This window comes from Caretta caretta, chromosome 9, assembly GCF_965140235.1.
Source record: "Caretta caretta isolate rCarCar2 chromosome 9, rCarCar1.hap1, whole genome shotgun sequence".
NCBI classification, from domain to species: domain Eukaryota; kingdom Metazoa; phylum Chordata; order Testudines; family Cheloniidae; genus Caretta; species Caretta caretta.
Window position 1 is genome coordinate 77121055 of NC_134214.1, and position 11561 is coordinate 77132615.

General features: G+C 39.5%; 2 protein-coding genes across 5 annotated transcripts in view; one reads left to right on the plus strand and one right to left on the minus strand.

Moving 5' to 3' along the window:
• LOC125642363 (fibronectin type-III domain-containing protein 3A) overlaps window positions 1-6539 on the plus strand; it is an 87422-nt gene extending 80883 nt beyond the window's left edge. For all 4 annotated transcript variants that reach the window (XM_048863591.2, XM_048863590.2, XM_075132455.1 and 1 more), the window contains exons 25-26: window positions 2095-2216; window positions 3965-6539. In XM_048863591.2, the coding sequence (XP_048719548.2) occupies window positions 2095-2216; window positions 3965-4279 (437 nt within the window). In that variant the 3' untranslated portion in view covers window positions 4280-6539. The remainder of the gene's footprint in view (window positions 1-2094; window positions 2217-3964) is intronic.
• Window positions 5309-11264, minus strand: LOC125643213 (growth hormone secretagogue receptor type 1-like). Its single transcript, XM_048865504.2, has 3 exons — window positions 10508-11264; window positions 8541-8807; window positions 5309-5517 (listed from the first exon to the last, which is right to left on the minus strand). Exons 1-3 carry the CDS (start codon window positions 11262-11264, stop codon window positions 5309-5311), a joined length of 1233 nt encoding a protein of 410 aa, XP_048721461.2.
• Window positions 11265-11561: the final 297 nt, after the last annotated feature.

Here is an 11561-nt window from a genome sequence, read left to right on the forward strand (position 1 = left end):
ACCACTATTCTCCCAGCCCTGGCATTGAGGGCATGCTCCTCCAATTCTCTCCTGGTATATAGTCTCCTGGGGACCATTGCCAGCTGATATAGGTTAGAGTGGCCTGTTGGCAAGTGAGAAGAGAAAATAAACACATCAAATATTCTTCACTCTAAATGAGAACTTTAAAGGGCCACATAAAAGCAGCTCAGTCTGACAGTCAGAATATTACCTATCTTATAGGAAAGAATACAATTATGAAGATTTGTATGACATATATCACTCCCAACTGGGAGATACAAGGACCTACACACTGTTCCTCCCTAGTTACTTGAAGGTAATTACTAAATAATTCTCTGACTAGACAGGCATTAGTTTGAGAATCCATCCACTCAATTTTGAAGTCCTTCTCAGATCTGGTTACAGAAATATAACCTAAAGGAGAAGAGAATATTTGACATAAACAAAACTCTAGAAAAGTAGAATCTTATAACCACTTTGCACATAAAAGTAAGTGTCATCTGATTTAGGGCTGGTTTACACTGAAAACTTACATTGGCATAGCTGTTTGTCTCAGGGGTGCAAAAACTATCTATGCCAACCTAAACCCTGGTGTAGACAGTACTAGTGCTTCTGTCAACCTTGCTACCATCTCTTGGGAAGGTGGATTAATTCCAGCAATGAGAACCCCTCCTCTTGCTGTAGTGAGTGTCTACACTGAAGCGCTACAGCTGTACCCCTGTCACATTTTATGTGTAGACATACTCCTAGTGAAAAAAATAGGAACAAATCATAAGATACGAGGACCTATAGCCTCTAGATTGCTTTGACTAACTCTTGTGACTTTTAAGAGGTATCGAGTACATTTGAAAAGGAGAATGCATTTTTAGTTGGAAAGTAAAGCAGTTGCCTGAGTTCTGCCTGAAAGACACTAGGTACCCACTTGTTTAAATGGTTCAGAGGCTGCTTACTTAGAAATTCCTAAGTATGTAAATTACAATGACTCAGGTTTACAAGGCACTCGCGTCCATCCTAACTGGATATCACTCAAAAGCAAGAACGTTATTGAATAGTTCTCTATTCCCAAAGGTACTAATACAATCAGTTTGCCAGTAAAGTTTTTTAAAGTGCTAGTTCTACAAACTCACCCTCTTCCCAAAGCTTTGTCCATATTAATGTGAGAGTTGCAATGTGACTAAAGGTGTGATTTTTTTTTTAACTGACACAAACTTGTGTGGACAATTATTTCATTTTACATTAGGCTTATTTTGATTTAGGTTAAACATTATATAAAATCAGTTGAAAGTAAACCAAAGGAAGCCATTTTAAAATAAAGTAAGTGTGTCTGCACAGGTGTTTGCAGCAGTTTAAAACAGTTTTACAAAAGATCTAAGTTAGACAGGTGCAACTTTCCCATGTAGATGATGCCTAGGATAACTTCACACCTATTAACGCATTAGCAAATACATGTTAACACCACTGAAAAGTACACTGTCTGATCTACACTAGACTTCTGAAATGTGTATGTTGGAGTATTTTTGCTAACACAAGGTAACGTCACACTTTTAAATGCTGGTCTAGAGACCGTTTGTTTCATCTGGCACATCACCGATGATTAAAGATTGTTCAAGCCAAATTATGTTTTCAGAAGCACCTTTGCATCCCCCTTAAGTTTTGCAAGAGAGTTGCAGAGTGTCTGAGAGCATAATTTGGCCTGCAAAACCTTTCATTGTTGAGATATGCAAAATGGAAAGAATCCTGACTTCAGCCTCAGTTTTGGGGCTAACAGTTTAAAAAAAAACAAAAAAAACGTTCACTACCAAATTGTAAGCAAGTTGTATGTGGAAAAATTGACACAAAGCATAATGGGCTTCCATATTAAATCTTTCTAAGATACTTTAAGATAGTACCACAAAACTGAATATCCGTCCTGAGCCTGTTTAACAGCCCCATTGAGAATCACTTCTTCATTAGTGGTGTGGCTGGGTTACTAAAGCCATGTCCTTAGTCGTGTAAAAAAGGGATTACAGTGGTTTCAGGTTAACCATGAAAAAAATTTTTCTAACAAAAAATTTGAAAGCGCGTGGGTGGATTCTTTTTTTGTTTCTTCCCCAGCACCCAAAGTAAATCAGGTGAGAGAAAACATCTGTGAAATCACATGGGAGCCTCTACAGTCAATGAAAGGAGATTCCATTGTTTACATTCTTCAACTTGCCAGTGGGAGAGAGGTTGATCAGGTAACTTTAAAATTTCATTTGCTATTTTAAAAAAAATTATTGTAAGGAATTTGTTTTTTTTTTTACATCAAGTCTCTGAATGTTACTAAAGCCATGTCTACGTTAGCGAGCTTGCAGGGACATCAGTGCAGATGTGCTGCTGTAAGATCGCTCACGTGGCTGCTCTATGCTGACCTCATAAACCCATCTCACTTGTGCCAGCGAAATGTAGGTCACTCAGGACGCTCGGGGTGCGAAAAAATCCACACCCAAGTTTTGCCGACATAAGAAGTAGTGTAGACATGGCCTTAGGCTGATTAGATTTTAAATTGTTCTAATACATACTGCCTTTGCCCAGCTTTCTTCAAATTGAATGCACTCAAAGTAATAAATTTGAATGCCTTACTCTAATTTGTAAATTTTTACTGAGACCATAAGAGGCACAGAATCAAAGCAGTGTATTAACCTAGGAGGTTAGACAGAAATGATACGGGTTTTTTTCCCAGAGGGAGGGGGTGGAACATGGCGAGCTCTGTTTACACAGTTGTGAACATAGTGGTTTGTAAGTACCAATTCTGAAATGACAAACTCAAGACTCTTGGTTTTTAGACTTGCCCAACCCTCTTGTGCACACTTTCTTGACCACTACTAAAACCAGGCTCTATAAACCATCCTCCCTCCCTCAGTATGGATTTTTAACCTGGAAAAGTCTGTGTTGCCATTTTATTTTTAAACAAACTTCCTCAAACTATTAAACTGTTGTGAACAGTTTTAACGATTACAACTGGGGCAGCTCGGCCTCAAAAGGATCTTTCCAATTTTTATGCATATCTTCATGTATCACTGTCATGCACAAAGCTTTATGATAGTAGTAGTGACACCATTGTACATGTTGAATGCCTTATGTCACTGAAAACCTCAAATAGGTTTTGAACAGGGTAATTTTCAAAAAGCTAGAATTGTTTCTGCTCCATCTCGCATATAAAGAACCTCCTATCGACCTGAGTGTACCACCATGCACAGGAGCAGCCTCATCATTATTTGGGGTAAGGTTAATGAGATTCTTTAGCATACGTGCCAATCTTAACAGGCCCTTCACAAATCTGGCCCCCCCTCCTTATCCCAGTATAAACCGGCTGGCTCTCACTCCTTACCCGTCTCTCCACTTTTTCTGCAAACAACTTTTGTGCTTTCTTATACTCTATCCCTTAGGTAGGAGCACTCTGTCAGCACTGATTTGTAAAGCCACTGCCATAATCTCCTCCCAAACCCCACTTGTACAATGAAATGAGTCAAATAGTAGAGGCAAGGTTGAAGAACAGTTGGGGATTTGATGTTTATGTGGGAGAGGGATAACTATGTTTTATCCCCCTACCTATCCCCAGCACTTCATTGTAAATTGTAAACTCTGGGACAGGTGCTGTCTTCGTTTAGGATGGTCCTAGCGCACTGTCGGCACAAACCTATGGTGGTAGTTTTTTCAGAGGCCAGGCTTGCAGGGACAGCAAATAATTTGTCATCTTCAGGGGAACATCAGTGGCAAGTTTTCACTCCTAGTTCTTTCTCACATTTTAAAGACTGTTTGCTAGGAAACAGTTTAGAAATAAAAGCAGAGATTCTTTGATTTCTGAAGCCCTCAAATTGGATGCGTGGGGAGGGCTTCCCAGACCCTTGCAGGCCTGCTCTGGTTGCACTGAATATTGTGTCTATTGCTAGATACTGGGAAAGTGAAATAGATGAGCAATTTGTTTGCTCTCTTTATTATGTAGGTATACAAAGGATCAGAGACTTCATTCCGTTTCACAAACTTTCAGACAAACTGTGAATATCGGTTCAGAGTCTGTGCTGGACGCCAGTATCAAGATTCTACTGGATTACAAGAACTGTATGGACCTTATAGTCCCAGTACAGTGTTCTCATCTCAAAAACAAGAGTTGGTTCCCCAGTGTACTGATTCGACAGCTAAATTTGCAAAGATTAAGAAGACATTAAGTGATGAGCAGTTTGCTTTTCTTCTTCTTGTGGGATTTGCAATGGTTGCTATTTTGTTTGCTTTTGTTATTCAGTACTTTGTAATCAAGTAGATTGTTTAAAGCCTAGTCATTGTTCAGCTTTTTATGACAGTTACTCTGGGTATTTATGTTGGTTAATTCTAAATAACATCCTAGCTGGAAATGATTGTATAAGACATACACACGTTTCCATCTTTGCTGCTGACTGACATTGAGACTGGGTTGGCAGAACCTTTCCAAATAAAGAACACACAACTGCCATAGAAGGGGTAATCCTGGGTTCCTCTGTAATCAGGGTTAGCTGTTAATAAAACAGCAAAAAACTGCCTTACCACACTGTCTCTCACTATCAAAGCATAGGCCCTTTTGCCAGTTAGAGAAAAGGCATTATATAAAGTCTTTTGAAGTGCAACTAAGCAAGTGGTAGTGGATCAGCAACTTTTAATCGAGTATTGTTATAGTTTGGTATACATGAAATACAGCAGCAAAAATGCTTGCGCTTAGAACAGTACTGTACTGCAGAACATTGCTAGAGCAAACCACGTTTAATATACTGTAGAAGGAAAACAAAATATGATATTACTACTTTACAGTTATTTTAATGTTTGGGGTTCAAGAATTAATATTTCAAGCGTTAAAGTAGGAGGTGCCAGCATTTTGAGAATTGTAATTAAAAATGCTAGAGGGATGTAATGTACATACAGAGTGACTGAATGTATTTGTATGTAATATTGCAAATTGGTCCTCTTTTGTACTTTATGTTTCTGAATGAAATGCTTTCGGCAGTTGGTAAACAACTGTTGGCCCAATCCACATTTTCATTCTCAGTGCCTGAGAGAACAGTAATTTCCTGTGCGTCTGATTAAATCTTTTCAGCATTTTCAGCGGAGGCACAGATTTTGTCTTTAAGGGGAGAGAGTGCGTTTATGGTCAATGTTTCACTATTGGCTCAAACTGAGCAAATGTTTTTGTACTATTCTTAACCTAAAAATAAAAAAGTTCAGACTGCTTTTGGATGCTCTTCTATCCTTATCTGAATTATCAAACTATATATGAAATATTTTTAGGCAACATTTATACAATGTTTTAAATTAATTGCTATCACAGTGGTGGCAGTTCACATTCCATTGTGGTGGTGATGAGAATTTTCAGTTTGCTATGAAACTTGTCATGCATGTCTTGACACTGTTTTGAGGAATATTTTTGGTGGTTACTGTGCACTACATACGACTGTTCCTTGTCAAACATATTCTTTAGGTATCTGAAGAGAAGTCTGACAGCTATTTTCTTTACATCAGCTGTTTTGCAAGCTGGAAGCCACAAATTTAGACATTTGTTTCAGAATGGGTCGTCTTAATAATTTTGGCATTAAAAGAACATGCCATAGAATGTTACAGATTGAACATACTTTGCAAATGCTACAGCTACATTTCATGTACGTCGGGGCAGTGCACTTGCATGTGGGATAGTACTGTTGGGTACAAGCTAATTCTTTCAAAGAATAAAACAGCTTAAGGATGTTTCTCCTATGGCTGTTAATAAGTTAGTTTGAGGCATTGTGTTGCATTTCAAATGTGGAAATCCTAAATTATGACATAGTATCAGTTAATATTCTTAAAAGTAGGTCTATGGTGCAATCTGAAATTAACCTTTTCGAAAACGTACTCTTCATTTTGTACTCTATTTATTTTGATTAAAAAAATCCTGGAAAATGTATGTCTGAATGTATTGTTCTACTTCTAGCAGAACTTTAACTTAATCATTTATATCATGGAAGTCTCTCTTCAGTGTTGGAAAGAGTTTTATACAGATATTAGTGTCTTTAGTTTGCCGAAGTTTACAAATATGCCTTCATTTCCTTTCACATTTTACTTTTAGAAAACAATAGACTGCCTTCAGCAAATTTCTTTTGCCAAGGGATTTTTTTCTTTAACTCTTAGACAAACAGAGCACATCATTTAGTGATTTATTTGGCAATAGCATTTCTGATATATTTTTAAAATAATAAAGTAGGCTTTCAGAATAAATATTAACCGAAATCATGATTTCCTAGAAAATTAAAATAAAATGCTTCTGAATTGCCACAAAATGTTCATATTTCCAGGAAATATACTGGAAAGTATAGTGTAATGTAGATTTTATATTGACGGTTATACATTCCAGATTGATGTACCCTAGTGGCATTAACAGATTAGGTGTCTTCATTTTTCTTGCATTGTAATTTTGAGATATTTCAAACTTATGTTAAAGCTGCATTGTATTACTAAATTGTAACTATGAAATAGATAATATATTTAATACAGCCAATAAAAATACAAATTTTCAAATTTGATTATATGTATTTGTGTGTTTGTGAAGAAGAAAATAACTTCCTTCTGGGACAATCCTGCCATCCATGTAGTATGTAGTTTAGGATGAAGGAAACAGCAACACGGAATTAGGTTGCTTTATAGCATTAGTGAGGCTATCTCATCTTAAACCTACAGATGAGAGAGGTGCTCAGGAAGTTCCAAGATGAAACTTGTGTGCTTCCAAAGGTGCTATTTCCATGTGGGAGGAGGTTTGTGGAGGGGATGTAGTTCTCCCACAGCACAGATTTCGCAAGTTCCATAGGCAACGACCAGTCCTTCTGTGCTGCTCACCATGCCCTCCTCTATTGCTCTAGTAGGGATTGTGCTGCCATTTGTTCCCCTCCCTTCTTCCAGTGCAGTGGAAAGAGCGGGACTCCAGTAGTTAATTCCAATCGGTTTGTTTACTCCAGGGAATCATCTAAAGGAAACTCACTGAAATCGTGTAGATCAGCTGTTCCCTGGCTCTGCCCAGCCACGATATGTCCAGGAAGGGAGACTGGATTATAGCAGATTGCCTCACTTCCTTTCCCTCAAACTATTTTTGGCCCAATTGCAATGGAATTTCCACTGCTTTGATTTCAGTGTTCCATCCAGTGGAGAATACAGCCTTAAAGAATTAGCCCTCCACCCGTTTTCCTATGCAAGGTTACAGGACATGCATGAAGGACAAAAAGTAAACCTTACAATCTATTAATGAAATGAGTGAACTCGGGGATGCTGTTCTGTTTGCTATAAGCCAATGGAGACCATCCTTTGGAACCACTGTGTACTAGTCTTCATAACGCCATTTCTAGTTATTCAGGTGACAAGAAGCATGTATGACTGACAGTGCTGATTGAAAATGGTCTCATTGAAATCAACATTTTGAAAAGGAAAGCGGCATTGAGCGATGTGATCTAGCACAATTCCCGTGGTGTGTGAAGTGACACGGCCTGTTTTTCCCTGGTAGGTGGTTGTGCTCTGTGTCACAACAACACAAACAACTTCTCGTGAAATGGTGACAGAGCAACAAAGGCAGGATTGCTTGATTGTTTTGACATAACCCTGATTTCCACCAGGGAAAATGATGCTTGAAATAGACTCCATCCTCTCTCTACCCATCAAAGTCCTTTGCCTTTAATGCAAGTGCAGTAATTTGGCTGTCCAAACAGTATAATTTCATTAGCCCCCACTTGAGGATGGCCTTGAGGTTAAGAAACTGGTGCGAGACTTGGGTTCCATCCCTATCTGTCACAAACTTCTTGTGGAAGTTGAGCAAGTAACTTTCTCTCTCTCCCCCCTTCCCCAATCTTTAGCTTACTTTCTTGCTTCCCTTTGTCAGCCTTTGTAATGGACATGCACCTTTCACAATCACAACAGCTTCATATTTTCTTTCCCTTTAAGTTTTTCCCAGTTATTAAATATATTGAAGAGAACAAAGGTAGTTTCATTCAATCCACTGGTCTGTTTTGATTTAGTTTTCATACATCAAACAAATACTAAGAACTTGAATGAGGGTATTGAATAGATTCTGTATCAACCATAAACAAAAGCTGTGATCTTGTAGGGCTTGGGACAAATCCACTGGCGGATGACCACTTTGTGGCTTGTTGGAAGTGCACAGAGATACATTGCAAGGCAATTGATTGAAGCCATTGGCACTCAGAGTGTTGAGTCACTACTGGCTTCTGCATATAGTTTTGACTTGATCCTGACACTGCTAAAACTTCATAAACGTTGCAGGAAATACTAGTGACATCATCACCCTGAAGCAGAAGGAGTGACAATGGTTAAGGGAGAATTTTGTGCACACAGATGGAAGCAGCAAACTTTTTCCATCCTGAGAGATTAAAATCCCCCCTTCACTCACAACATGCCCACGTGTCATGGCTTGGTATTAACACACAGTTCACAAGCACAGTGGACGGCTGTAATCTAGCTGTACAGGACACTATATTTAAGTCAGTGCTGAACTGTTTACATGACAGAACTGACTTCTGTACCTTCAAGAGAAGTCCTTTCACTCCTTGTCAAGTTTCTGGATTGCCAGACTTGACTGTAGTTCAGGATTCTGCTCATTGCTTTTCTGTATTTTTGTGACATGACATTGTAAAGTATTGGGTTTATAGATGCTCCAAGGTAAAAGAGAAGCATGGCGATGAGATTGAAGTACTGAGTGATGTCATACAGGATGGTTTTGGTCTGGGAAAAGAGGATTCGGCCGATGTGGAATGGTAGCCAGCACAGCACGAAGGCCAGGACCACTACTGCTGAAAAGGAAGGGAATATATTTTAGTACAGTAATTTTGAAGCACTGTTTGTTCTGTCTCTTTAAACTATATTGTGGCTGAGACCTCAGACGACTACGCTGAATACGGCATGTACTGTAACATGCTACCACCTGACTTGTGCAGCCGTTTTTGCTTCATGTTGGCAGGTAAATATAAGCATTGGGGATTTGTTTGCCTGCTGCAGTGTTCAGGTAAAAGACCCTTTAAATGTATGTAGTACAGTGACAAAAGAACAAAACCAGGCTAGGTTACAGCAGCATCGGTACTTCAGCATTATTTCTTACTGTTACATTGTTATCCTGAAATCTGCCTCACTTGTCAGTGAAATATTTACCAGGGGAGTGGGGCAGGGTTGGCAGTTGGGAAGTGAGTGGGATCAGAAGAGGAACAAAGTGTCTGGGTGGGCCCAAATAGAAGGGGATGGTGAGGAGATGGAAAAGAGGAGTGAAAGAAATCTGGGAGATGAATGGAACAATAAAAAAGATGCAGAGGAAGAAGTGGGGAGAGGGAAAGACGGGGAAGGAAAACACTGAAAAAGAGGACAGAAATTATTAGAAGCCATAATAATGGGAAACAAAAGTTGGGGACAATAACAGTTGATGGAAGGGGAAAATGCACAGCTCTGAAGTTAGTACATTTTACTGCATGGATCCATGGTCCTGCATTTCCCTGTGTGTTTCCTGCAGAAAGTGGGGGAGCTGAAAAGAGGCAAGATTCCACTTTGAACTCTGGAAAAGGAGGCAATTTTGGAGCCATTCACAGCTACTGGGGGATGATAGAGGATCTGTGAACAGACTGAGGCCAGGGCCATCAGTGCTTTTGCCTCCACTGTGAGCACAGAGAGTTGGTATCTGCACCCACTGAATTTTGCTGACAGCAACAAGCAGCGGCTATTTTGCTCACCTGAGATGAATGAACAGGCTCAGTGAAGCATTAAATGTTGTTAACCCAAATAAATCCTTTGTTTTATCAAATCGTGATAATTGCTTGTTGTGACTGGGGATTGAACCAGAGACCTTCAGAGCTTCAAGAATGAGTCACTACAGCCGGAACTAAAGTAGTAAATGCTGCTGTGGGTTCAGATGCTTAGCCCCTGTCCCTGAGCCACAGAGGGTAACACACCACATGCTGACCAGTGGGTTCTGTAATGAGTCTACTAAAATGTTAAACATGATTTAAGTGGAAATAAAACCAATGTTTAACTAGGCCTGGACACATTGTGGCCCAAAGTTTAATTGCTAAAACACATGAAACTTTCCATGGGAGACGTGAGAGTGGCTGGCTTGAAAAACTACCAGTCAGACCATGACTGCTGAGCACAGGCCCCTCTTGACGCACACAAATCAAGGTTGATCAGATTTGCCTTAAAAAAAATAATAAAAAAAAAGTCTCAGCCACATCCTACGTTTCTTTTTGCTGCTATTCTGAGTTTGCATCAGTCCAGAGCAAACGATGAGCTCAACTGTTCCTACGACCAACCTGCACACACTTCAAATTGGGGCCCCGTATCTCAGTAAAACCCAGGAACATGACTAAATGAAGTACAATGTACTAACCTTAAATCTGTAAGGGCCTTTCCTTTCTTTTTGTCTCACCTCCCCCTTTCTACCTTTAATTTCTGTCTGGCCTAGTGTTATATAAATGCAGATGTTTAGCCTGGTCTCAAGCCAGATCCTTACCTAGCATTTTGACTGTCTGTTTGTGGTACTTTTCTCTGCTTGCGGCCTGAGGTCCTCTCAGCTTGTGTCTGGTTCGCCAAAGCTTTCCACAGATGAGTCCATACAGCAGAGTCAGGCAAAGCACCGGTAGGAAGAAATACATGGTTGAGACCCAAGTCATTGTTTCTAAAAGCCCTGTGCGGGCTGAGTGTTCTATGTAATTGCACTCCTTGGCTTCATCAGGCAGGCTTCCATTGCGGTGTTCCACGCCAAACAGGAACAGAATTGGGCTGGCTGTCAGGAGAGCCCACGCCCATAAAGAAAGGATGACCCTTTTCACCCTGCATTTAGTGATGGTGGTTTTGGCTTTCAAGGGAAAGCATATTGCAAAATACCGCTCAACACTCACAGTGGTGATGTGCAAGATGGTACAGTATGTGCAGGTTTCACTGAGGTAAAATAAAAATTTGCAGAGAAAGTCCCCAAATATGTATGGTTTGTATTTCCAAATCCTGTACAAATCAGAAGGCAGACCAAGGAAAATCAGAATGTCTGACAACGCCATGCTGGATAAATACATGTTAACTGTAGTCCTCATTTCCTTGTATCTTTTGAAAATTAATAGTGTTAGCAAATTCCCAGCAATACCCAAGAAAAACAAGATGCTGGAAATTATAGTCACAGGCACCAGGATATGAATGTCAAATAAAGAAAAAGACTGCTCTTCATAGTAGTCTGTGTCATTTTGGAAATAGCTGTAATTTGAGAAGGAATCCATGTCGGGTCTCAAAAGAAATGGTAGGGTTGGCTGCAGATCATTTGCTATCATGAGAGTGATATCAGGCGTGTCATCTCCTTTAAAGATCAATTTTGAAACAAAAACTCAAAATAATTATCTTCAAAATATTGGTTGGATATAACTAAATATGGAAATAGCCACTGGTCTGTTGCAAGAGAGAGGCTATTGCTTACTATACCAAACATTTGGGAATTAAAAAAAAAAATTGAAAATGTACATTTTTACTGTTTGCTTTACACTGCTTCAAAATAGCATTTGTATCTTGACAAGTCCACC

Bases quoted from the DNA above. Each gene is read 5' to 3' on its own strand.
- LOC125643213 (XM_048865504.2), bottom strand. From the start codon at position 11,264: ATGGATTCCTTCTCAAATTACAGCTATTTCCAAAATGACACAGACTAC. The intron at 8,808-10,507 runs GTAAGGATCTGG...CTTCCTTTTCAG, and splicing joins ACAGACAGTCAAAATGCTAG to CAGTAGTGGTCCTGGCCTTC. The intron at 5,518-8,540 runs GTACAGAAGTCA...TGTGGCTTCCAG, and splicing joins TGAAAGGACTTCTCTTGAAG to CTTGCAAAACAGCTGATGTA.